The sequence below is a fragment of the Chinchilla lanigera genome, unplaced genomic scaffold (assembly GCF_000276665.1).
Source record: "Chinchilla lanigera isolate Chin_1 unplaced genomic scaffold, ChiLan1.0 scaffold00083, whole genome shotgun sequence".
NCBI lineage: Eukaryota > Metazoa > Chordata > Mammalia > Rodentia > Chinchillidae > Chinchilla > Chinchilla lanigera.
Window position 1 is genome coordinate 7717759 of NW_004955484.1, and position 23738 is coordinate 7741496.

Consider the following 23738-nt stretch of genomic DNA (forward strand, 5'->3'; position numbering starts at 1 on the left):
TTTTATTATTTTTCTTTCTTTAAAATAAAAAAAGAACAATGTGCTACTCTGCAGCATATATTGTACTGAATTTTGTCAAAATTTTTTTAACATTTACACATTTATTATAAAGGATATTTCAATGGCTGTGGAAGACAGTCAGATGAAAGCACTGACAGGACAAGGACAGCTCTCCAAGCTAGGAACCTCCACACGTGCAGCAATCCACAAGCTCCTACGTGTTTTATATGCACAATCTCAGTTCTCATATTAACTCTATGATATTATAATAAATGATGCAGTGCTTTCTGACCATGTCAGAAGATCTCCTAAGGAAGTTTCCTCCTCAGGTTTTTTCTACTCCCAAATTTTCACAGTCTAATTGCAGTAAACAAAGAAAAATGGAGATGTACAATTTCATCTAGAAGCTAGTATCCTTGAATAGTCTACAAATAATCCAATCATTTTTAAAATATGAAATATTTTAAAGGCTTAAAATTTTCATATATAAGATTTTATATATTATTTGGTTAACAACTAAGCTTTAAGTGGAATTAATTTGGTCAGCATCTTTGAGCTTGGATTAAGCACCTTAAGTAGAAACACCTTTGGATAACTGACAGCAGCCACACATGCACGCATGCACGCACGTACACACACACACACACACGCATATTTAGGATTAATGGCTCAAGGGGAGACATCATTTTGAAAATGGAAAGGCTGAGATAGGTCATAATAAGCCTCTAAATAACATGCAAGCTTGCATGTTTAATTCTCTGGACAAATCACATGCTGTGCTAGAATCTTTACTGCAAGCTTAAAGTGGCCTGTTAACACTTGTCTTTTGGAGCAAAGAAGGAAACTGGAAAGATTATTTAAAAGTTCTCCTTACTAAAAGAAACAATGTTGACTTTGGCAATCTTTACCACTCTTTCCAGCCCTAAGACTGTTTGACATTAGAAATTAAGGACACTGGCCCCTACTAGAGAAACTGCTGTCCCTACCATCTTGGGCCACTTATTTTGCTTCCAAAGAGTTTTCTAAAACACTCCTTTATTTATATTTAGTTTCTGTGTCAGCACAAGTATTGCTAAATTACTCGAATAGAACTATCCAGTCCTCCACTTTTTTCTGTTTCTCTCCAGAAAGTTTTTTTTAAAAGATTGCAAAGCAGTAAGTATGATCCTATTCGGGACTGTGCATTGAGCTAAATCCCAGCCCTTTTAAAATTTTGAGACATAGTCTTGCTAAGTCACTAAGCTGTCCAAGCTGGGCCCAAACTTGTGATTTTCCTGCTTCAGCCTCCCAGAGTATTGGTGTCTTAACTGTACCGTACTTAATTGTATTGTACTTTTCTCACTGCTGCGACAAAATACCTGCCACCCAGAATTAAGGAAAGACAAGCTTATTTAGCTCACAGTTTGTGGAGGTTTCAGTCCATACTCGGCTGGTTCCAAGGCAGGGTGGCACATGGCAGAGGGGCAACAGTTCATGGCAGTGGAAAACAGCAAAAGCAGTAAGAGCAAAAAAGGCAGGAGCAACAGCAAGTCTCCTTCCCTCCCTTATATTGTATGCAGGCTGCCTGCCCCATGGTGGGTGTGGCACTCACACCCCTAATCCCAGCATCGGACCAGGAATCAATCAAAAACTCCAGAAGCCCACCCCAAGACTGCATGAGGCTTTGGGGTGACATCCAGACACAAACCATAATAATCGGGATTACTGGTATAGACCACTACACCTGACATCATGATTCTATTTTTAAGAAAAAAACTTCCTGTTTGTGTACATGTAAAAAAAAAGAAAACAAAGCAAAACATAAAACTAGGAGCTGTTAAGTAGGAAATGACAGCCAGCTATTATGTACTGTCATCAATAAAATATCTTTTCCCTCAAAATTTTTTCTTGTAACACCAAGACCACTCTACCCACTTGACTATTACCTGCTCCCCTCCAACCCAATCCCTGTGACTTTGGTAGTGCTGCTAGCCACAAGAACGGGGTTGTGACCGAAGCCTATCCTAGCATCTACGTATGGTGCAGAGACAAGGGAGACTTTCTTTACTTGAGACTTTACAATGGCATACAGTTTTAGTATATGTGCTGCCAAAACGAGCATAAAACATACAATTTTAAAAGCCAAAAATTCCAGCAAATTCATAGTAAAAAATGGCCATGTCCTACCTCATTTCTCCCCAGCAAATTCTGGCTCTACAGAGGCAACTACTTTTAATTATCTAGCTGTTTAATAATAACATTAAGTATTTACTATTTACTAGGCACCATTCTGAACACATTAAAGGTATTAACTCACTTAATCCTCTTAATGATCCTATGGGAATATATCAACTTGGTGCCAAAATGCTGACAACTGAGTAGGAGGATGCAAACTTCAATAAGCCTCCTGTGTTTCAGTCTGCTGCTCCCACCCAGATCCAGAGTCCTTTGGGTTCACTGTCTCTCAGGAATAAGCCTCTAGTTTTTCACGGGAAAGGGGAGACAGCTGTACAATGTTGGGGATGAAAGCAAAGGCCGGCTCAGTCCAGCGCAGCCTTTCACACCACGTGAGGCTCTACTCTGTAGTGCTTATCTGGTGCCTGCAGGCCTGTCTGCGTTCTGCAGTGCCAAGTCTCTTGCTCCTTTTTCCCTTTCTAAAAAAAAAAAAAAATTCTAACAGTTTCATTGAGGTGTAGTGGTTTGCTTCTCGACTTCTCTCCATTTAGCTTTCCAATTTCTCAAGTTGCTCGATCAGCTGCTATTTTCCAGTTTCCAAATCTTGCCATTCTCTCTAATTTGCTGTCTCTTCTCTCCTGCTCTGCTGGCCCTTGTGGCTTCCAGAGGGAGTGGGTAAATGTATGTGTGTAAACACTTTGTCTTTAACCACTTTATAGATTGTGCACTTTGTGTTGTTTAAATGTTTGACAATGAGCATGTGTTACCTATGTCAAAATTTTTTTTTAACATCTGAAAAAGAAAAAAACACCAGGTACTGTCACTTGATTATAGTGATCCAGTTACAGCAAGGAGCGAAGGGTGGCAGTTTTCTAAGGGCAGAGAAAAGGGAACCTTGCTCACTTCACTGCACTGACACTGGCTCCTTGCATGTGGGCAGGCTATGTGGCCTCTATCCGGAGCCCTCTCCCCTAGGCATCTCAAAGGCCCCTTCTCCCCTGCCTCAGGGCTTTGCTCAAAAGTCACTTCCTCAGTACGACTCTCCATGGCCACCTATTTACCACATTCCCCTTTGGTTTGGTTTGGTTTTGTTCTTCAGCACTGAGGACTGGATCCAGGGACTTCACACTGAGCTACACCACTGGCCCTTGTTACTTTATTTTATTAATTTATTTTGTGATACTGGATACTGAACCCAGAGTCTCTGCACTGAGCTATATCCCTGGTCCTTTTTTTATTTTGAGGCAGGGTCCCACTAGCCCCTAGGCTGCCGAGGCTAGGCTCCTCCTGTCTCAGCCTCCCAGAGTGTGGAGACTGCAGGTGTGTGCCACCATGCCCAGCTCCTCTTACCATCCCTTTTTCTTGTTTTACTTTTCTCCCTAAGAATTACTACCACCTGACACAGTGTGTCTTTGCCTTCTTACTGTTTCTCCCTATGTGAATGTTAGCTCCACGACAGCATAAATATGTATCTGTTTGTTCACTGCTGTGTCTCTGGTACACAGAACAGTACGTGGCACACAGCCAGCCCTCAATACATAATTGTGGAAAGAACTCAGGAGTCGGTGCACGGTCCTAATCAGTACATAGACCACTGGGTGCTTCACTACTTTCTGCCCCATCATAAATATAATGTGCCAATCCCAACGTACTCTATTGAAAATTTAAACTTTAATCAAATACTTCAACATGCATTTCTCACAGATAAAGTTTGTTTTTTACATAACTACCATGACATATTATATCCAATAAGAATTCCTGAATATCATCTAATACCTGGTCTTTGACTGTTACAAAAAATGTCTCATACAATTGGTTTAATTGCTCCTTTTTAAATGCCATTTACAGGCTGGAGATTTAAATCAGCGGCACAGCACCTGCCTGGCAAGCGGAAGGTCATGAGTTCGAGTCCCAGTACCAGGAAAAAAAAAAAAATTAAATGCCATTTACTTGTTGAAGAAACTGAGCCACTTGTGATAAAGAATTTCCCACGTTTGGGATTTGGCCAAAAGCTTCTTTGTGGCATTATTTTATTTGCTCCTCTATCTGCTGTGCTTCCTTAATTAGGTTCAGGTTCAGGATTTTTGTTTTTGTTTTTTGGTACAGTACTAGGGATTGAACCTGGGGGTGCTCTACCACTGAGCTACAGCCCCTGCCCTTTTTTAAAAATGTTGATACAGTCTCTCACTAAACTGCCCAGCTGGGCTCAAACTTAGAATCCAATCCTCCTGCCCCAGGCTTTTTGCATTACTGAAGACTGAACCCAGGGCCTTCAAACCCAAACCACCAAACCACCCAAACCACCAACCAACCCAGGGCTGCCAAACCCAAACCACTGAACCACCCAAACCACCAACCTCTCCTTTTTTTTTGAGACAGGGTCTTGCTGAGTCACTACATTGCCCAGGTGGGGCTCTAACATGGGATCCTTCTGCCTTGGCTTCCTAGAATACTGGGATTATACGTGTACACCACAATGTCCAGCTGCTTCATCACATTTTTGTCTATATATTTATCCCTCTTCCTTTTGGTATATTTCAGCACTAATACAGATAACGGTATATGTTCCCCTCAATATTTTTAGCATAGACAGATCTCACATCATAGGTAGACAAGAAAATATTATGTGCCTTCTAGCCGGGCGTGGTGGCTCATGCTGTAATCCCAGTACTCAGGAGGCTGAGGCAGGAGGATCACTGCGAGTTAGAGGCCAGCCTAGGCTGCAAAGTGAGCTCAAGGTCAGTCTGAACTGCATAGCAAGACCCTGTCTCAAAAAGGCAAAAAAGAAAAAAAAAAAATTATGTTCCTTCTCATGTAATGCAGTAGGAAGTGTATAAGTACCCAGGAAGTATTCTTACCCTAAAGCTAAAAAATAATAACTTGAGCTGTTCTTAGTGGTATACACCTGTAATCCTAGCTCTCTGGGAGGCTGAGGCATGAGGATCCAAATTTGAGTTCAGCTGGGGGAACTAAAAATTTTAGTCTAAAAATTTTTAAAAGCCTGGGGATATAGCTCAGTGGGAAGGCCTAGAATTCAATCCCCAGCACTGCAAACAAAAGAAAACAAAAACAAAACCCACATATGAGGCAAAAATAAAATAATTTAAATATTCTTTCAAATTTGAAAATTTTTCTAATAATATGTTGAAGGAGGAGTCCATCAGTTGCTCTGGGTGTTTTATGCCTAGTACATTCATTATAAAGGACTTAATCAGTGGTCCATCTAACAGTTTTGGCAGACAGTGACGACTGTTATCTAGATCCATTATTTCACTAGAGTTCCAAAGTGCAATTTTCTAGTTCTCTCTCTCTGCATTTTGGCTACAATTCCCCTATAAAGAAAACGTTCCCTTCACTGACTATTTGACTACACTGAAATACAGCTCCTACGGAAAAGGAAAACGAATATTTAATGCCTTCACTTCATTTTTCAATCTATAAAATAAAGAGTTGATGTCCTAACAATCTCCAAAGATATCCTGACGTCCTGAGGATTTTTTGTATTGTTGATGTGTTTTAGTCCATTATTAGCATTGTTCCCCGCCGGCCATGTCCTAGGAATTGAACCCAGGACCTTCACACTGAGTTATATTCTCAGTCCCTCCCTCCTTTTCTAAAATTTTGAGATAATGGCTCACTAAGTTTCCTGGGCTGGACTCAAACTTGTGATGCTCCTGACTCAGTCTTCCAGAGTGCTGAAAGTACAGGCACGTGTCACTATGCTTAGCTGACATTATTCTGTTTAATGCTGCAATTGTTCTATCTGTGCCCACTGGGACTCACTTCAAGCTGGCTCCCAAATTCTATTGACTTAACCCCATTCATCTCAGCTTCCTTGCATTTGGGCCCAACAAGCTGCTTTGAAGCTTATAATATCTGACTTTCACATGAGACCTTAACTCAACGTTTATTTCAAAGAGCTTTGAGAGGTGTTTTTTAGTAGAAAATATTTAGAAACTATAATATGGCACAAAGGATGCCTATTGCCTTGAATTGTTACTGCTTCTTGGCAGTTACAGTGGTCAGTACTAGGAAATATTTAGTTTTTAAAAAGAAGAATCAAATAGGAGCTCATGCTAATAATTCTAATTTAGATAACAATATTACAGAGTTTCTATTCTAATCTTTGATTTTTATATCTATAACTTTTTCCTGATTTCTAATAATATCAACAAAATCACTTAAGACCTATTCTCTTTATCTACATATGTGTGACTCAGTATACAAACTATCGCTAGCAGTAAGATTTGAAACACAGTTTATTATTTCCTTGTGGTTCTCTTTGTTCTGATACGTTTTATTCTTAGCTGAAAGATAATTTAATGGGACAAATCATCCTTGTACCACCCTAACACCATGTTCCTTAATTAGGAGTAAAGGAAGGTAAGTGCAAAAGCTCAAGTCATATCAGTTTCTGGGCCGCTTCCCCTTTGAATTAGCATTCTGAGACAAAAACATAAGGTCTGGATGAAAAATCTGGGAATGATACGAACACAGGAGAAACAAATCACCCCACTAACTAACATGGGGTCAGTGAACTAAAGGAGCAAGAGGCCAGGAAAGAAATCATGAACATAATTCTCATTAAACAGGCAAGATAAGTCAGAGCTGACAGGCAGCTGCAAATTTTCTCAGCAGGAGCTATAGTGAAATGCTGCTTAGCAACACCCGAAGGCAGACGACAATGACAACCATACAAAGAGCCAGAGAATCAGATTTAAGCATGACAATCATACCATCTTACACCAACCAGGTAACGACTACTTCTGGTGAAATGGTAAAATATGATGACTACAGTGCCTATGCTTTATTACTTTCCTTTCCCATTTTTTAAAAAAAAGTGGTAAAAATGATGACTGAGCCAACAAAATTCAGGTACTGACTCACATAGGTAAGCATTTTATAAAAACATCTTAAAATTTTACAAGATACTATGGCAATTAGCTATGAGTTAGGGGACCTATAAGATTTAAAGTTCTTTTTTTGGTACCATGAATCGAACTCATGACCTTGCACTTGTCAGGCAGGTGCTGTGCTACTGAGCTATGTGCCTAGCTTTAAAGTCATCTTATTAGCATTTTTTTTTTCAAATCCTTCTCAACTTTTGATGTATATGGAGCTTTAAAAAAATAAGGTAAGCTGGATATGATGGTATGCTTGTAATCCTAGTTCTCCGGAGGCCAAGGCAGAGTATAGCAAGTTTAAGGAGGCTAAACAGGACTATACAGCAAGACCCCATTTCAAACAAACAAACAAACAAACAAAAGGATACCCAGGTTCTCATGCAGAAAGCTAAATCAGAATCTCTAAAAGGTGGTCATTATCAATACTTAGAAAAAGATTCCAGGCAATTTTATTTGCACTCAAAGTTGAAAACCATTGTGATATAATATATAAATGTGTAAAACAGTACTCAGGGTTTTATATGCATGAGAATCACCTCAGGGGCTTGTTAAACAATGGATTCCCAGGACCTATGAAAGTTTTAGATTCATTTGGTCTGACACGGGCTCAGTAACTTGCATGTTTCACCAGAATGCCAGTAAATATGGATGCAGGTATAACAAATCACACTCTGAGCAACATTTTTGGACATTTTTTGGGGGGAAAATGTAAAAAACAAACACTACAAATACCATCAGGTTGGATTCAGAATTTGGCAGTCACTGACCTGAGTGATGTTTGTGAATATCTGCTCCGACATTTTCTCGCACAGAACAGCCAGGAGCTGCAGGACCAGCAGCCTATGCTCCTGGCCTTCCACAAGGAGAGCCTGCTCTTCCAATTCTAAGAGGCTCTTGGTAGAGAAGGGCTTAGGTTTTAACTCTGCTTCATTGTCCACCGTCAGATGAGTCAACTCCTGGAAACATGAGAAGAAAGAAAAAGTGAAAAAGCCAGTAAAACTAAGGGCTTTACCAACAGCTAGAAAACTGTTTGAAATGCATATATAAGAAAATGGTGCCAGGCGTGGTGGTGCACGCCTGTAATCTCAGCACTTGGGAGGCTGAGGAAGGAGGCTCGTTGAGAGTTCGAGGCCAACCTGGGCTACAAAGTGAGCTCAGGTCCTGCCTGAACTGCATAGCGAGACCCTGCCTCAAAAAAACAAACAAAAGGTGCTGGGGATTTAGCTCAGAGGCACAGCGCCTGCCTGGCAAGCGCAAAGTCGTGAGTTTGATTCCTGGTACCAGAGAAAAACCGAAACAAAAAAAAAAAACAAACAAAAAAGAAATGGTCTGCATTTGTTGTAGCACTACTTATAATAGCCAAAAACTGGAGAAAACCTAAGTGCCCAGAATAAGAGAACAAAGAATGATGTACTTACTATACCAAAGCAGTTAAAATAAACGAACTGGATCTATTTAGATATCAATACAGAATTCAAAGACATTGTTGAGTAAAAAAATATAAGCTGTAGGATAATATACTCATTATGATTCCATGTACATTAAGGTTGCATAATAAAAAACATACCACACATGAAGAACTGGTTTGACACAGTTCTTACTTTATCGGTATTTTTATGATCTCTACCACTGGTCTTCCCTGAACTGAACCCTTAGGCCATATAACTTTCCCAAAGCCCTTTTAGAGATCATTAGACGCCCTTCCTTTACAATACTCAGAACTAAACTTTCACTAATGAATAATTCATTATTGTGGGTTTTATAGGCTTTCACCTACCCTTTGCAAATTTCCTTGGGAAGGGAAAACCTTCAGTTCCCTCACAATTAGTGCTTTACCACAGTAATTGACAGCTCAGAGCAGTGGTGCTTAACTGTGCCTGGCAATTTTGCTCCCCAGGGGACATTTTGCAATGTCTGTGGGACATTTTTGGTCATCATAATTGGGGGTAATATTGGCATTTAGCAGATAGAGGTCAGGGATGCTGCTAAATATCTTATAATGCACAACTCCCTACAAGAAAAGATTTATCTAACCCAAAATGTCAAATGGGCCAAGGTACAGTTGGTTATCCTGGTTTAGAACAAAGCCCTTTTGTTTTTAAATAATCATTTTAAAACAGCATAAATTACACACACATCTCCTTGGAATGCTACTTACAATGAGTGGCTGGGTATCGGGATGAATGTGAACATGGGGGTAAGCATGCACCCAAAAAAAGTGTCGCCTAACTGGGCGTGGTGACACATGCCTGCAGCTAGTATCCGAGAGGCTGAGGTGTGAGGTTCACAAGTTTGAGCTCAGCCTGGGCAACTTAGCAACTTAGTGAGACCCTGTCTCAAAATAAAAATAAAATAAAAAGGGCTGGCGATGTAGCTCAGTATGAAGGTTCTGGGCTTAATTCCCAGTACTGGAAAAAAAAAAAGTGTCCCTACTTCAAGCTCTAGAAATGTTCGCTAGCCAGCATGGCGGCACATGTCTGTAATCTCAGCACCCAGAAGGCTGAGGCAGAGGACTGTCATGAGTTTGAGGCCAGCCTGGAATATACAGTGAGTTCAAGATCAGCCTGGACTACACAGCAAGACTCTGTCTCAAAAAACTAAAAAAAAAATAAAATAAAATTCACAGTTTCGTCTTTGGATCCTTACATACCCTCCCCAACTTAAACGTCACAGACATTGTCTTAGGATGCAGACTTTCTTTAGGGGAAAGACTGGAGAAGGCAAAGCTGTAGGGCACTGGCTAATGACATCTGACAGGTATAACATCGGGTACAAATTATTACTGGAGATAAGGACAAAAGAAAGCACAAGCACTGGCACTAAGAAACAAACTCAAAAAAGATTTCAAGTGGCTACAGACTGAAATGAAGGAAGCAGAACACTAAATCTCTGTTCCGAATACCTGACAAAACAACTGCCAGAAAGGATAGGGGATTACTCTGTAGCTGTAAAACCCACTATTAACTTCAAAAGAGTTCTTACTGTCAACATGGAGCAAAGATTAACCCCTTCATCGATTAATAACTCTGCTTTCTTTGTCTCAAACATTTAGGGGCAGATTACCTTCAAAAGTAGTTGGAGCACATCACTCTGACTAAAGATACATTTTTTCTTTTTACCAACCCAAAGGCTAAGAAAAATTAAATTATCCTTTTGTCTTCTGCTCATTTTCTTAAATTGGCACCCGAATTTTAAGGTCTAAAATTATGAATGTCTTGAAAATTCAAAGGGACTCCAGGGACCACCCCAGGATAAAGATAATCATGAACAACTGTATGGACTTCTTACTTTCAAACAGAAGATGAAGAAGTCTCCCGCCACGCCACACTCCTGACAACAGGTGAGCAAGTCCCCGAGATGCTCCACCTGGCTCTGCTCTGAGGACAGCTTCTGGTACAGGGCTTCGTCTTCATCTTCATTGCTGCAACACAGGGTAAGATTTATCTTGGCAGTGTCACCAAGAGGTAGTTTTTTGAAACCCCATAATAATCTTCTAAGTCTAATAATCTATATCTAATAACCTTTTTTGGAAACTCCGTAATAATCTTCTAAAATAATCTTCATAGGCCTTGGCTGTCATTCAAAGGAATTTTTACTTTTTCAGATGAACTACTGAGAAGATATGGGTAGTGAAAAAAAAAAAAACAATCAACACAGGAGAGGATGCAGTTAACCTCAACTCATGTGAATCAATTAGTTGAGATAAAAAAGTATATAAAGGTCCAGAAAAATTAGTAGAGTGAATACGATCACTGAACAATAAAATCTGTCTAAGTTTCTGAAAAGAACACTATGATTACTTCATAAAATTTCCAAAAACTGCTCAGAACAACTTCTGCTGGGCCAATGGTAGAGTGAATGATAAGTAATGATACAGACCAAAGTCCCTGACGCAGCCACTGGGAGACTAACATCAAGAGTAGGCCTTTGAGAGCAAATGACAAAATGAGAAATCTCTGTCACTCTCTCTTCTCCCTTCTGTCTCTTACTTAGTACAGTGGTTGTCAACCTTTTGGAAACAGACTGGTTTTTGGTTTGTTTTGCAATGCTGGTGATACAGACTATTTTTAGTATCTAATGAAAACTATGGACCCTATTTTCAGAAAAAGAACCATGTTTGCATATTTTAAAAAGTTTGTATGTATAATTATAGATTGTAGATCCCTAGAAGCCTATGCAGAGAACTCAGGTTGAAGAGCTACTGCTTTAGGCAGTGGATGGAGAATCATTCAATCACTGCCTATTAATTTTTTTCCTGGCATGAAGAGAAAGCATAGTTTCAATAAGGACTGTGGACTTTGATCTACATGCACTGAGAAATGTACTAAAGACTGTTAAGATAGCAGTAAGTTATAATTACTAAGCTAAATGTTATAATATTTTCTATACTATCACTAAAGCGGTCCCAGGTAATAAGAGTTCCCAAATGTTTTTCAAAAAAACATGCCAAATAATTTTAAATTCTTTCAGTTTATGAGCCCGGTTATAATCACAAACCTGCTCATGGTTAACAACTCTCACAAAATTAGTAGCTTTAATTTGTTCTGATAATTCTGTTTGAAATCTATATATGTACTTTGTTTTCCTGAAGTCCATCAAATTGAGTGTGCTTTCAAAATTTTTACGAAGTTCATAATGAATGTAAAATTAAATTTCTAGCTAGGTGTGGTGGTGCATACCTGTAATTCCAGCACTCAGGAGGCAGGAGAACATCGTGAGTTTAAGGCCAGCCTTGGCTACATAGCTTAAGACCTGACTGAACTATATAGCCAAAATGTCTATTTCTCAAAAACACAATGTCGCTAGGTGTGGTGGCACATGCCTGTAATCCCAGCACTCAGGAGGCTGAGGCAGGATTGTTGTGAGCTCGAGACCAGCCTGGGCTACAAAGTGAGCTCAAGGCCAGCCTGAACTGCGAAGCAAGACCCTGTCTCAAAAAGACAACAACAACAACAGCAAATCACCATGCCTATGTCTAGCTATGTCTCACAAACAAAAACAAAATTAAATTTAAATATTTCAACAGGGCCGGGGATATAGCTCAGCCATATAGCTCCTGCCTGGCAAGCATAACATTGTGAATTCAATTCCCAGTACCAAAAAAACCAAAACACACACACAAAAAAAAACAACAACAAAAAAATTTTAACAAACAGCATAGGAATGTGATGTGAAATCCAACAGGGTAGCTGGATCAGTTAAAATCTATAACCAATAGGAATTTATGTTCTTAGGTAATATTATCTTCCACAGAGCACCTAAAAATAGAAATAACTTAAAATATGTACTTGTGGTGCTGGGGATATAGCCCAGTAGTAGAGCACTTGCCGAGCATGCACAAGGCTCACTCCCCAGCGCTGAAATAAAATAAAAAAATAAAATAAAATCCTTGAGAGATGTTGGAGAAACCAGTCATCTATTTCACCAATATTTAAATATTTTGTAATCAATTCTTACAAAAAATGAACCCTTATTATAAAACTACCATAAAATATAGCTATCTGACAATTTCCTGTGGGAATAAACCTGACTACACACACATAAACCATTTTGTGAGTCAGAAATAGACCTAGATTATTCTGGTGTTAAGGGTGAACATGTGCTGCCCTTTACTCTGATTCTGGCAAAGGCTCTGAGGAGTAAGTGAGCTTGTTGTGATGCAGAGCTGTGAGGCTCCAGTAAATTGCACCTCCTATTAGCTGGCATCTTGGAAAAAACCTGGAGGATCATTTAAGGCTCACATTTCATTTAGAGACTATAAATAGCAAGCGCCTGGGCTGCTTGAGTTTCTGGTTTCTTTTCCATCAGTGCCCCTTAGTGGCTGAGTTATAGAACAGCCTTATGTTAGAATGAAACCTGGATAGAGAGTAAAGGATGGGTAAACTCACCTAATGGCCTCTCTGATAGTAATCATAATGCCACCCTGGATGGCAGCTCTAAACTGACACAGAGGATGAAGAGAGGGCACAGTTTTGTCCAATCCTGCAAATCCTTTCAGGCTGGCAATTGCTATCTTCCTTTCCAGCTTCTCCAGGATCCATAATAAGATCTCTTGGCAAAATGACCTGGCAGAAAAAGCAGTTATGAATGAGAGTGTCATTTTACTCTATGCATCTAACAAGCTAACATAAAAAGAAAGAAAAAAAGAAAGAAAGAAAAGAAGGAAGGAAGGAAGGAAAGAAGGCAGGCTGTCAGGCTCCACTGTGTTCTAAATGCTGGCACAATCACCTACTACTAACTCAAACACAGGAGTGGGAAGCATACATCTCGTGACTTTCATAAAGCAAATATCCTGAAATTCCATGAGTGACTCACAAATCTTTGGCCCTAGAAGCAACCTTGACATGTCACATGAGTCCCATGTGATTTGTTCTTGTTATTGTTATTTCAAGCATACAGCTTATTTTTGGATCAGATACTGCGAATGAAAGCATCTTCTGATCAAAAACCACCTCCTTTCAATGGGACCAACAGCTGGTAACAAAGGAACAGCATACCAACAAAATATTACGGATTCCTCACTTCCTTTGATCTGTGCCAGTGAAGTAGGAGAGGAACAGAAAGGACATCTGCATCTCCCTTGTCAGTCTTTGATGATGACACAACAGTGCCATGAGGACTTGGGTTTTGAAACTAAAACAAGTTCTATGGATAGTCCTTTGCAATCAAATTCCTTATCTACAGCCTCCATCATTCTCTGTGTTCTTTCTTGTCATTTAGGCTACAATGACAGGCTAACTGAAAGCTGAAGAGTCAAGGGCATATGTAAGCTTTGAATAATGTAGATATAGGCCATCTTCCTTCACCACTTAGCAACCATGCTCATGATAGCTACCATTTATTGAGTTAATATTTGCCAGACACTATGTCAAACACTCTACTTGGTCTTCATAGTAACCCTGGGAGGAACTACTATTACTGCATATCAGATTACACTGGGGCAACATCGAAAAATGGAATTCTACGGAACTTTAGAAAGTATGTAAACTTTTACCAAGATGAAGAAACAAGATAAATGATTATAAAAATAGAGCTATACTAAATATAAATCCTACTTAAATTTGTCCTACTTAAATTCCAACACAAAACAGTATTTTTTGGATAGCAGAGAAATTCTTTTTTTTCCTCTAAACAACACAGTATCACTCATATCAAATCCCAAGCTAACTACCACGTGCCACAGCCATGCCCAGATTTTTCAAACTTGTTTTCTCACTCCTCACAAGGTCATTATGCTCTATCCTGTTTCCTCCTTCCTGGATGTGTAATTGCAATATTTTTCACTGGCATGTTTATACACAGAAGCAGATTTTGTCTCTGATGTTTAGGATAGAGGCTGAGGAAATTCATCCTAAAAACTATATCCAAAGCCCTTTGATCTGCCAATCTTTCTTTTCTAGAAGAACAGAGTAAGGTTCCCCAAATGATTTTCTGACTTTGAAGTGAAATAAGTGGCCTATATCTTCACAAATAAGATTCTATAAGCAAATAAGGTAATGTTTATTATTTACCTTATGTGAGACACAGTCTGCTTTGTAAAGCAGTAGAGAGCAAAGAGCATCCTCAGGACTGGAAGCAAGGAATCCAGCAACACTGTGAGAGGTTCATTCCCCACCACGTACACCTAGGGGAAAAGGACATGGTGAGACACCATGCAAGTGCAAGGCCAGAGCAATGGTAATCAAATACCAGAAACTTGGCAGGACTTAAGAGTCTTACCTTAGAGCAACCCTCTCTTCCTAAGGTACACAATTTCAGCTCTAGGGGTGTGCTCATGTGGTAATAGAACTATTTGAAACTGGCAGACAGGATCAAACTTGGAGAGACTCAATTAGAATGTCCTTCTACGCGTGCACCCTGAACCGCCCAGTGCAGTGTGTAAATTAACTCATTTGCTGACCTCTTCCTCCTAACTGTGGCCACCTCTAAGCTTCCTAATCTGCCTATTATTCATCTATATAATTATCTTACTACTGGTCAGGTGTGGTGGCGCACCCCTGTAATCCCAGCACTTGGGAGGCTGAGGCAGGAGGATCACTGTGAGTTCAAGACCAATCTGGGCTACAAAGTAAGCTCAAGGCTAACTTGAGCTGCACAGCGAGACCCTGTCTCAAAAAGACAAAAAATAAATAAAAATTATCTTACTACTGAAGACCCTATTAGGAAGTAACAATTACCATCAAAGAGAAAAAACTTAAAAGCAGACCTTAGAAACCAGACATATTGTTCAGTGGTAGAGCATGTGTTTAGTATGTGTGAGGCCCTAGGTTGAATCCCCAGCACCAAAACAAAAGACAAATACAAAATAAAAAGCCCCTAGATTTGAAATAAAACACAACTTACTCTGGATTCATCACTCTTAGGATGTGACTGCCAAATCAATAAATGTTCAAAGAAATACGCTGCACACCTAGATCTGCATCAGCTTTACACAGTTAAATACAAGAGAATGCTGATTTTGTGGTTTTGTGGTTTTTGTTTTTGTTTTGTTTTGTTTTGTTTTGTTTTTGCCTTTTTGAGATAAGGTTTCACTGTGCAGTTCAGGTTGGCCTTGAACTCATTTTGTAGCCCAGGCGGGCCTCAAACTCACAGTGATCCTCCTCCCTCAGCCTCCAGAGTGCTGGGACTAGAGGTGTGCGCCATCATGCCTGGTCTGAGAATGCTGGCTTTTATTTTTCAATAAGCCTAGCATGATGTATTCAAGTCAACAGACTTTCACTGAGTTCAGTACTGTCCCGAGGCACTACAAGTTGAATACAAAAGTGAATAATAATTCTTATCTCCCAGTTGCTTGTGATATAACAAGACAAAAAAAAAAGTAAACAAATCATAATAATAGTTCAAAGCAAATAATTTAAAGTGTCTAAGGAAAAGAACTGAGATATTTCCAGCCTGTGAAAATGTCTCCATGACCTTTTGTTTCATTTGGAATATTTATTCCCTACTCTAAATAATAGGATTTCAAAATGTACTTCTGTTATAATAAATTAACTAAAATCTGACAGTATAGACAATAATGATGATACAAAGAAGAGGCGCTAACAATCATATATGTATTCCAGGACCTATGGTAAGGCTTTTTTTAAATCTTTAAGGTACTGTGCCAGATTCTTTGGAGTTAGCTCATTAAAATTGTAACAATCTCCCAAAGTCAATTTTAGCACCCCTACTTAAAGACGAAGAAGGGAAAGATTAAAGAGGCCCTTATTTATAAAAAGAGTACTGAGGTAAGAATCAATACTGTTTATATGAAATGAAAGGTCATGGAGGCATTTTTACAGGCTGGAAAAATCTCTGCACTTTTCCAGCAAACTCTGTTCCTGTTAGCCAACCTAACTTTTCAAGTTCTCAAGCCTCCTGACTCCTCTGTGGAGCCTGATAACCGAAGAGCCAGCTTCTTGTGCGTGATCTAACCTCTATAAGTCCAGCTAAATGAAGTGCCTTGTAAGGCAGTGCTCAGAAGTAATACGCAGGCCTAATGACAGTATCACCAATTACGGAGGTAAAAGAAGAGATTCCCCCAGATAACGTAAAGGGCCTATTGTTTAGCTCTGAATCTTGTGTTCTCAGAAGTAATCCCCGTGGAGCCATCCTTCCTTACCAGCATCTTTAGTACAAGACAAACCAGAAGGAGTGAATCTCCATTATTTCCTGGTTTGACAGGGCCTAAGCACCTCAAACTTTAACATGAACTCAATCAAGCACATTTGCGGGCTTATATACTGTTGATAAATTCTTCCAATTTTTAAAATTCTCTTCTCTCTTACATTTTTCTGTATTTCCTTATAAGGAATAAGTACTACTTTCATATTCAGAAAAAACTGTGCAGCTGTTTAAATACATCTTTTATGTATTTTTATGTAAAAGTTTAGAAAGTGTCTCCTGAATACAGTTATATGCAAAGCATGCTTGTGGGGCTAGGAATGCAGCGGTGACTAAAGTCTGTTTCAAAGAAGCTTACATCCTAGTGGGGCAGACAGGTGATAAGCAAATCACTAGACATTACCAGGCAGAAGTAAGTGGTACAAAGGTAAAGAAAACAGGTTAAAGAGGTGGCGATGAGGGGAAGAGTATTTAGAAGAAAGAGAAAAATTAAGAATAGCCCTTAGGAATGAACCAACTAATATTCATTAAATTCACAAACACAAATACAGAAATGGAACTTTTTTTTTCAAAGTGAAAAGATTTAGAGGTAAAGTCTCCTTTTGGTGCAATTTAATAAATAAATTTCTTCTACAATATCTTAAAAGAATTTCAATGACCTCTGCTTGGGACATGCACAACTGTCACCTCTTTTCCAACACCAATAGGAAATTCTTCCCTGTATTGAGCTCAAATCTACTTCCCTTTAAACTTTCTTGAAAGCATGTCTATTTTTCTTTTTCTTATTTTTTTCTGTACCAGGAATTGAACTCAGGACCTTGCACTTGCCAGGCAGGCACTGTGCTACTGAGCTACATCACTGGCCCAAAATATCTATTTTTCAAAAGTTTTAGATTGGTTACCTAAAAAGAAACCAAAATCCAATTTATTCTGTCTGCCTTAAGGGTTGCTATGTATTCTGATGATCAGACTGCATTTTATAGCTGAAAGACAGGTCATGGTACTTATGAAATTAACCTAGCTTGAGTTCCACCTCTTCCATAAGCCTGTTTTATATTTCACTATTCAAGTGCTCATTCATTCAAATATTAAGCATATAAGCACTATGAAACGATATGTTTCCTTCTACAAATTCCAATAGCACTTTAGAATTTGTAGGGCCAGGGATATAGCTCAGTGGCACAAGTGCCTGCCTGGCAAGCACGAGGTCGTGAGTTTGATTACCGGTACCAAAAAAAAAAAAAAAAAAAAATAGAATTTGTAACATATAATAGTTCCATGAATATACAGCTAGCTCTCAACTCCTCAAATGCGCTGGAGGACAACTTAGGAGAGTAGATTTTTTTGGTACTTTTTTGTACTTTTTTTGTACCTAGAGTCTTTTTTTTTTTTTTTTTTTTTTGTACCAGATCTCAGGACCTTGCGCTTGCCAGGCAGGCGCTTGTGCCACTGAGCTATATCCCCGGCCCTGTACCAGAGTCTTTTGTGCTGAGTTATATCCTAAGCCCCTCTTTCTCCCTCTGTTTTTTTTGTTTGTTTGCTCTGAGACAGCATCTTGCTAAGTCACTAAGCTGTCTAGGCTAGGCTCAAACTGGCAATCCTCTTGCCTCAGCCACCAAGAGTGCTGAGATTATAAGCATGCACTACCACACCAGGGTTTATTCCTTCTAACAATGTAGAATTTGAATTCCCTCTTGATAGATTTTTTTTTTTTATTAAATTGTATGGTACCTAATTTTTTATGAATAAGCACTTTAAACATAGCATTATACAATTTAAGGAAATCCCTACTGTTACACCTTTTTTTGCAAGTCTTGCTAAATTGCCCAGCCTGGCTTCAATCTTGTGATTCTCCTGCCTCCGCCTCCCAAGAAGCTGAGATTACAGACATGCATTACCTTACCTGACTTATTATTGCTCTTATGAAACAATTATTATCATGTACTGCACAAACCAGACATTTAGCTAAACATTTAACATATACTCAATCATCACAAGGGCCTGCAGTTTAAGTATTTTTGTTCCTATGCTAAAAATGTAGAAAACTGAGGCTCAGAGAATCTGTATCAATTGAGCAAAGATACCCTAGTAATAAATGGTAGTGCATGAGCTAAGATCTGACATAAAATCCATTAAGAATCCATAGGGGAAAAAAGGACATTAGTGATATCAGGGATAGGAGGAGGGAGGAAGAAGGACTGATTGCTTAATGGATCCAGAATTTCCACTTGGGGTGATGAGAAAGTTCTAGAACCAGATATTGGTGATGGCTGGACAACAATGCAAATGGATTTAATGCCACTGAATTTCACACTTTCAAATGGTTAAAATGATAGTTTTAAATTATATGTATTTTCCATAAAAAAGTAAACAATAAACAGAGACGGGGGTAACTAAGTGGTGGAGCACATGCTTAGCATGAACAAGGCCCTGGGTTCAATCCCCACCACCAAAAAAAACCCAAAAAACCCCAAATTCACATGTCTCCTGGTCGCTCCATCTCTGCCTCCCCTGTGCATAACGATATTTTCCTTACTTCAATCCCTAACTCATTTCAACTTTACCTAAAGCTGTCTCCATGCTCAGAATCAGTAGATCCTAACTTATCAGACTACTGATAACCCTAGTCCTACAAACTCTGCAAGGCCGAGCTGAAATTCATGAGTGGAACCATGGACAGCAGCCTCTATGCAGCCCCTTTCTCCTACTCAGTCTCATTATATGGTCCCCTTTCGACAAGTCCTCAGTAGATATCCAGGAGCAGAACCTGGCCAGCTCTTTCCAAGGATTGCCTCTTCTTTCCCATCACTTGCCTACCACTGACTGAACTCACAGCTTTGCTCTATACTTGACATCCAATGTTTTCCTCTGTTTTGACCCCCAAAGTAAAATCCAGTCACTTCTCCTTTAATGTGGACTCCCTGATCATTGGGTTATTTTGGGTTTAGTAAACTATGCAGGTACATAGGTGGTGGGACAGATCAGCCAATGCTGTACTGTGATCTCTTGGTGCCAGAAATGACAATGACCAAATAACGGTATAGGGAAACACAACATGCATGCACATACACACAAGCACACATGCACACACAGAGTCCTTCCCCTTCACATACTATATGTGAAGGAAACTATTAGGGCCAGTTCTTCCCAGTCTCCCCTTCCCCCTCGGGAGGTACAAGATTAGGCTAGTGCCAGGCTGACTGAAGAAGCGGTGAAGGCATAACAGGTAGGATGTTCCTGCCCCATTGACTCTGTGTGTGTGTGTGTGTGTGTGTATGTGTGTGTGTTGGGGGTAACTTCTGCACCGCTGTGTCCTAACACCTGGGCATTGTGGAATTCCCTTGGTCTGTGCTTATATCCAGTCCTCTAGCTCTCCTGGAGGCAAAGTGAATGGGGATTCAAGTTTTGAAACATGATCTAATACTTCATCTATTTTTTTTTAATTGTGGTAAAAAATATTCCTAGGAAGCATATCACCAGAAGTAGTGATGCACACCTGTAATCCCACCACTCAGGAGGCTGAGGCAGGAGGATGGCCAAGAGTTCAAGGCCAGTATGAGCCACATAGTGAGTTCAAGCCCAGCCTGAACTACACAGTGAGACCCTCCCTCAAAAAAAAAAGAAGCACATCCTATTAAGCATATCATTGGAAATTTCCTTTTATAATGGTATAACTCTTGGGTATGTCTCGTATGGAATTACTTGTTAAAATATTTCCACTGACCAACTGTGTGACTTAACACAAATCCATTGACTTCTCTGAGTCTCAGTTCCGTAATTTGTAAATGATGGAGTGGTTGCAATGATCAAGCCCTACAGCCTTTTTCATGTCTGACCTCTCATTCTCTGACTTGAGAGCAAATTTGCTCATTTTCTTTATGCACTTTCAGTAGTGCTTCGGCCAGTAAGAGGTAACACTGGCTGAAAATAATGAGCCATCCCTCCAGATAAAACTGAAACATCTGAACCTTCAACCTGACTAAGGTATAGCAAAATTACAGTTCTTCCTCTCATGCTTTCTGTTCTTACATCCTGAAGGTAGTTAGTACTTTAAAGTTGAAATCCTAGAGGAGCTGGGGATTTAGCTCAGAGGCACAGCGCCTGCCTGGCAAGTGCAAGGTTGTGAGTTCGAATCTCAGTACCGGAGGGGGGAAAAAAAAGCAATCCTAATGGGAAGGTTTTGTGGTTACTCAAGGTATTCATACAACTAGAGACTGGCAAACAAAATATTCAGAGATAGGAAAGCTGAAGCAGGGAAGGGAGAAACTGACTCTGAGGTAGCTATTCAATCATTTGGTGGGAAAAATCCTTTCAGAGCATGAGAGAAAGGAAGCTTTGAATGAAAAGTCAAGCAGATCTACCTGTGGTTTTTCTAGCAGAAACGTGTAGGAAGAGCTGGGGGACAGCATAAGAGGCTGGGTTGGATCTACGAAACCACAACAGATCAGAGCAGATCGGACAAGGATACAGACTGGTCCCAAAGACCCCAGTGGCAGTCTAGGGGCTTCTTTGTTCCTTTCTGGGGATTTCCACATTCCTTTCTGACTGCACCTTGGCTTTTGTTCACAGAGTTGGCCAGGAAAGGCGGCGTCTGTGGTTAAGCTTACAACCCCTCATCTAAACTCACAGGACTGTTCCAAAACACAGGATAGACTCACATTTCTAGGGTTTGTTTGTTTCTTTTGTTTTTCCCCCAGTACTGGGTACTGAACACAGGGGTACTCTACCACTGAGTATAGCCCCCAGTGCTTTTTTATTTTGGGGGTTCAGGGTCTCACTAAATGGCCTTGGCTGCCCTCAAACTTGTAATCTTCCTGCTTCAGCCTCCCAAGCAGCAGGGATTACAGGCGTGCCCCACCATGCCTGGCTCTGCGTATTTGTTAAATACAGACCACACACTGCTGTCACTCTTTGTTTACTTGTCTGGGAGCTCTTTGACGGCAGTTGTTGTTGGTTCTTAGTCATTTCAGTATTTGTAAACCTGGCAGAGCATCTAGCATTTCCCAGGTAACTTGGTCAGTGTTCTTATGACTGACTGAATCGAAGCAGCCTGCTGTTTAGTTTCTTGAAAGCTCTGTTTTTTGAGGGGAAGTTACAATGCTCTGTGTATTTTTTTTCTTTTTGCAAAGCTGCAGCTACAGACTATTCAATGAGTGCTAATTAACTGAACACACTCAAAGAACTTTAGTCACAGAAGGGAAAGCAGTCTGAACAAAAGAGGGCTGGGTTTTATATTGGGTAGTTCATCTGTATTTAATACCCGGAGAAAAGGAGTTCTCTGAAAGGATATAATACAAATTAGACTAAAAAAGAAAAAAAAAAAAAACTTGATCAAAGGTATTAAAAATAAACATGTGCTTCTGTTTCAGAGCAAACAAAATAAAATGAAAAGGCAGCCTCACATTGTCCCCTTCTCGTTTTAGAGGCTCCTATCATAGGGGTAAGCACAACCCTCTAAGCACACTGTAGTCACTGCAAGAACCCCAGGAAACCAGGAGCCAGGACACGTGGATGTGAATTTTGTTTCTGCCACCTATATGAATGCCCCAAGTCATATACTGAGTAAAGATGGATAAGACACTTTAATGTTCCTCAGTCTCAGCTTTCTCATTTAAAATGAAGGCATTAAAAAAAAAAAAAAAAAAAAAGGCATTAAGCTTTTGGCATCAGGACCAGTTAAGATCATTTACGTTCAAGTATTTTGGGTTTTCTTGGTTTTTTGGTTTTTTTTTCCTGGTACCGGGAATCGAACTCACGAGCTTGCGCTTGCTTGCAGGCAGGTGCTGTGCTGCTGAGCTAAATCCCCAGACACAACACCAGGCAAATATTAGACTTCTCCCTACATATTTTAAAATTATTTTTGATACTGTAGGAAATGGAATTTTTTTTAAATAGATGTATCTATCATTTACAGGGATGTACATGTTTGGAATACAAACATCATGGCCCCATTCAGAACCAAACTGACTGAAAGAATATAGGCTGGAACTTGATTTTTACCTCCATTAAAGAAAAAACTAGTGAAATGTGGGTCTTTTACAACAGTGTGGTGATTCCTTTGATAGTAGTTTTGTAGGACTTCTAATGCACTTGCTGAGTTTTAATTAAGACAAGTGAGAAGGAAAAGAACAAGGCAAGTTACCTAATATAGCAAGTATTTTGTACTGTGCATGCTTTCAGAACATATTGCATAAAACAGTCTTTTTAAAAAAAGGTTTCCCTGAGCCAAAAAGAAGCTGACAGTTTTCGGGCACTTGGGTGTTACAGTATGCTACGAACTTCTCAAAAGTTACCTTATTTCATCCCACAGCTCCACCTTGAAGTCGCATTCCAGCCCAGGTATGTCTGGTTCAAAGGTCCTGGTGCCTGCCACTACATCACTGAATCTGAACCATAACACCCAGAAAACGTGATGTGTGACTCCCACAGCTTTAAAGCCTACTTCTTTTAGTCCTTTGCTTAAAATTCAAGGTCATAATTTAAATATGGGTGGGAATTTCTGGAGGGAAGGGTATCCTTCAAGGAGGGGCCAACGTGAAAAGGTGATCAATTTTTCATTATAAAGCCTTTTGCACTTCTTAAATTTGTACCATATGCAAATATTATGTTTTCGAAACACACATACACACAGAGTGACACAGAGAGAGAGGAGAGAAAGACAGACAGACATAGACAAGAGAGACAGAAGGAAGGACTGATTCCTGGGCTAGCTCTGCCACTGACTAGTTGTAAGATTTAGAAAAGTCACTTCAAATAATCTTTTGAGTTTTGTTGCTTTTACTGTTAAATGAAAGACTAATTTATCAAAACCCATGAACTACACAATACCAAGAGTGAACCCTACTGTAAGATATGGACTTGGGGTAATACTGATGTGTCAATGCAGGTTCATGAACTGTGACAAATGGACCTCTCTCAGGGGGATGCTGTCTTGGGGCAGAAAGTATACGCGGACCTTTCTCACTGCACTGCTCTTAAAAATATAGATGGCACCAGGCATGGTGGCGCACACCTATAATCCCAGCACTCTGGAGGGTTAAGGGAGGAGAATCGCAAGTTCAGCTCAACCTGGGCAAT

The 23738-nt window shown here is 39.8% G+C and overlaps 1 protein-coding gene across 2 annotated transcripts in view; it reads right to left on the minus strand.

The window, feature by feature from the left end:
- The window catches only part of Tango6 (transport and golgi organization 6 homolog), a 200609-nt gene that overhangs the window by 143565 nt on the left and 33306 nt on the right, over positions 1-23738 (minus strand). For both annotated transcript variants that reach the window (XM_005403579.2, XM_013503936.1), the window contains exons 8-11: positions 14570-14682; positions 12947-13123; positions 10347-10479; positions 7826-8014 (exon numbers count right to left, since the gene is read on the minus strand). In XM_005403579.2, coding sequence (XP_005403636.1) covers positions 7826-8014; positions 10347-10479; positions 12947-13123; positions 14570-14682 — 612 coding nt within the window. The remainder of the gene's footprint in view (positions 1-7825; positions 8015-10346; positions 10480-12946; positions 13124-14569; positions 14683-23738) is intronic.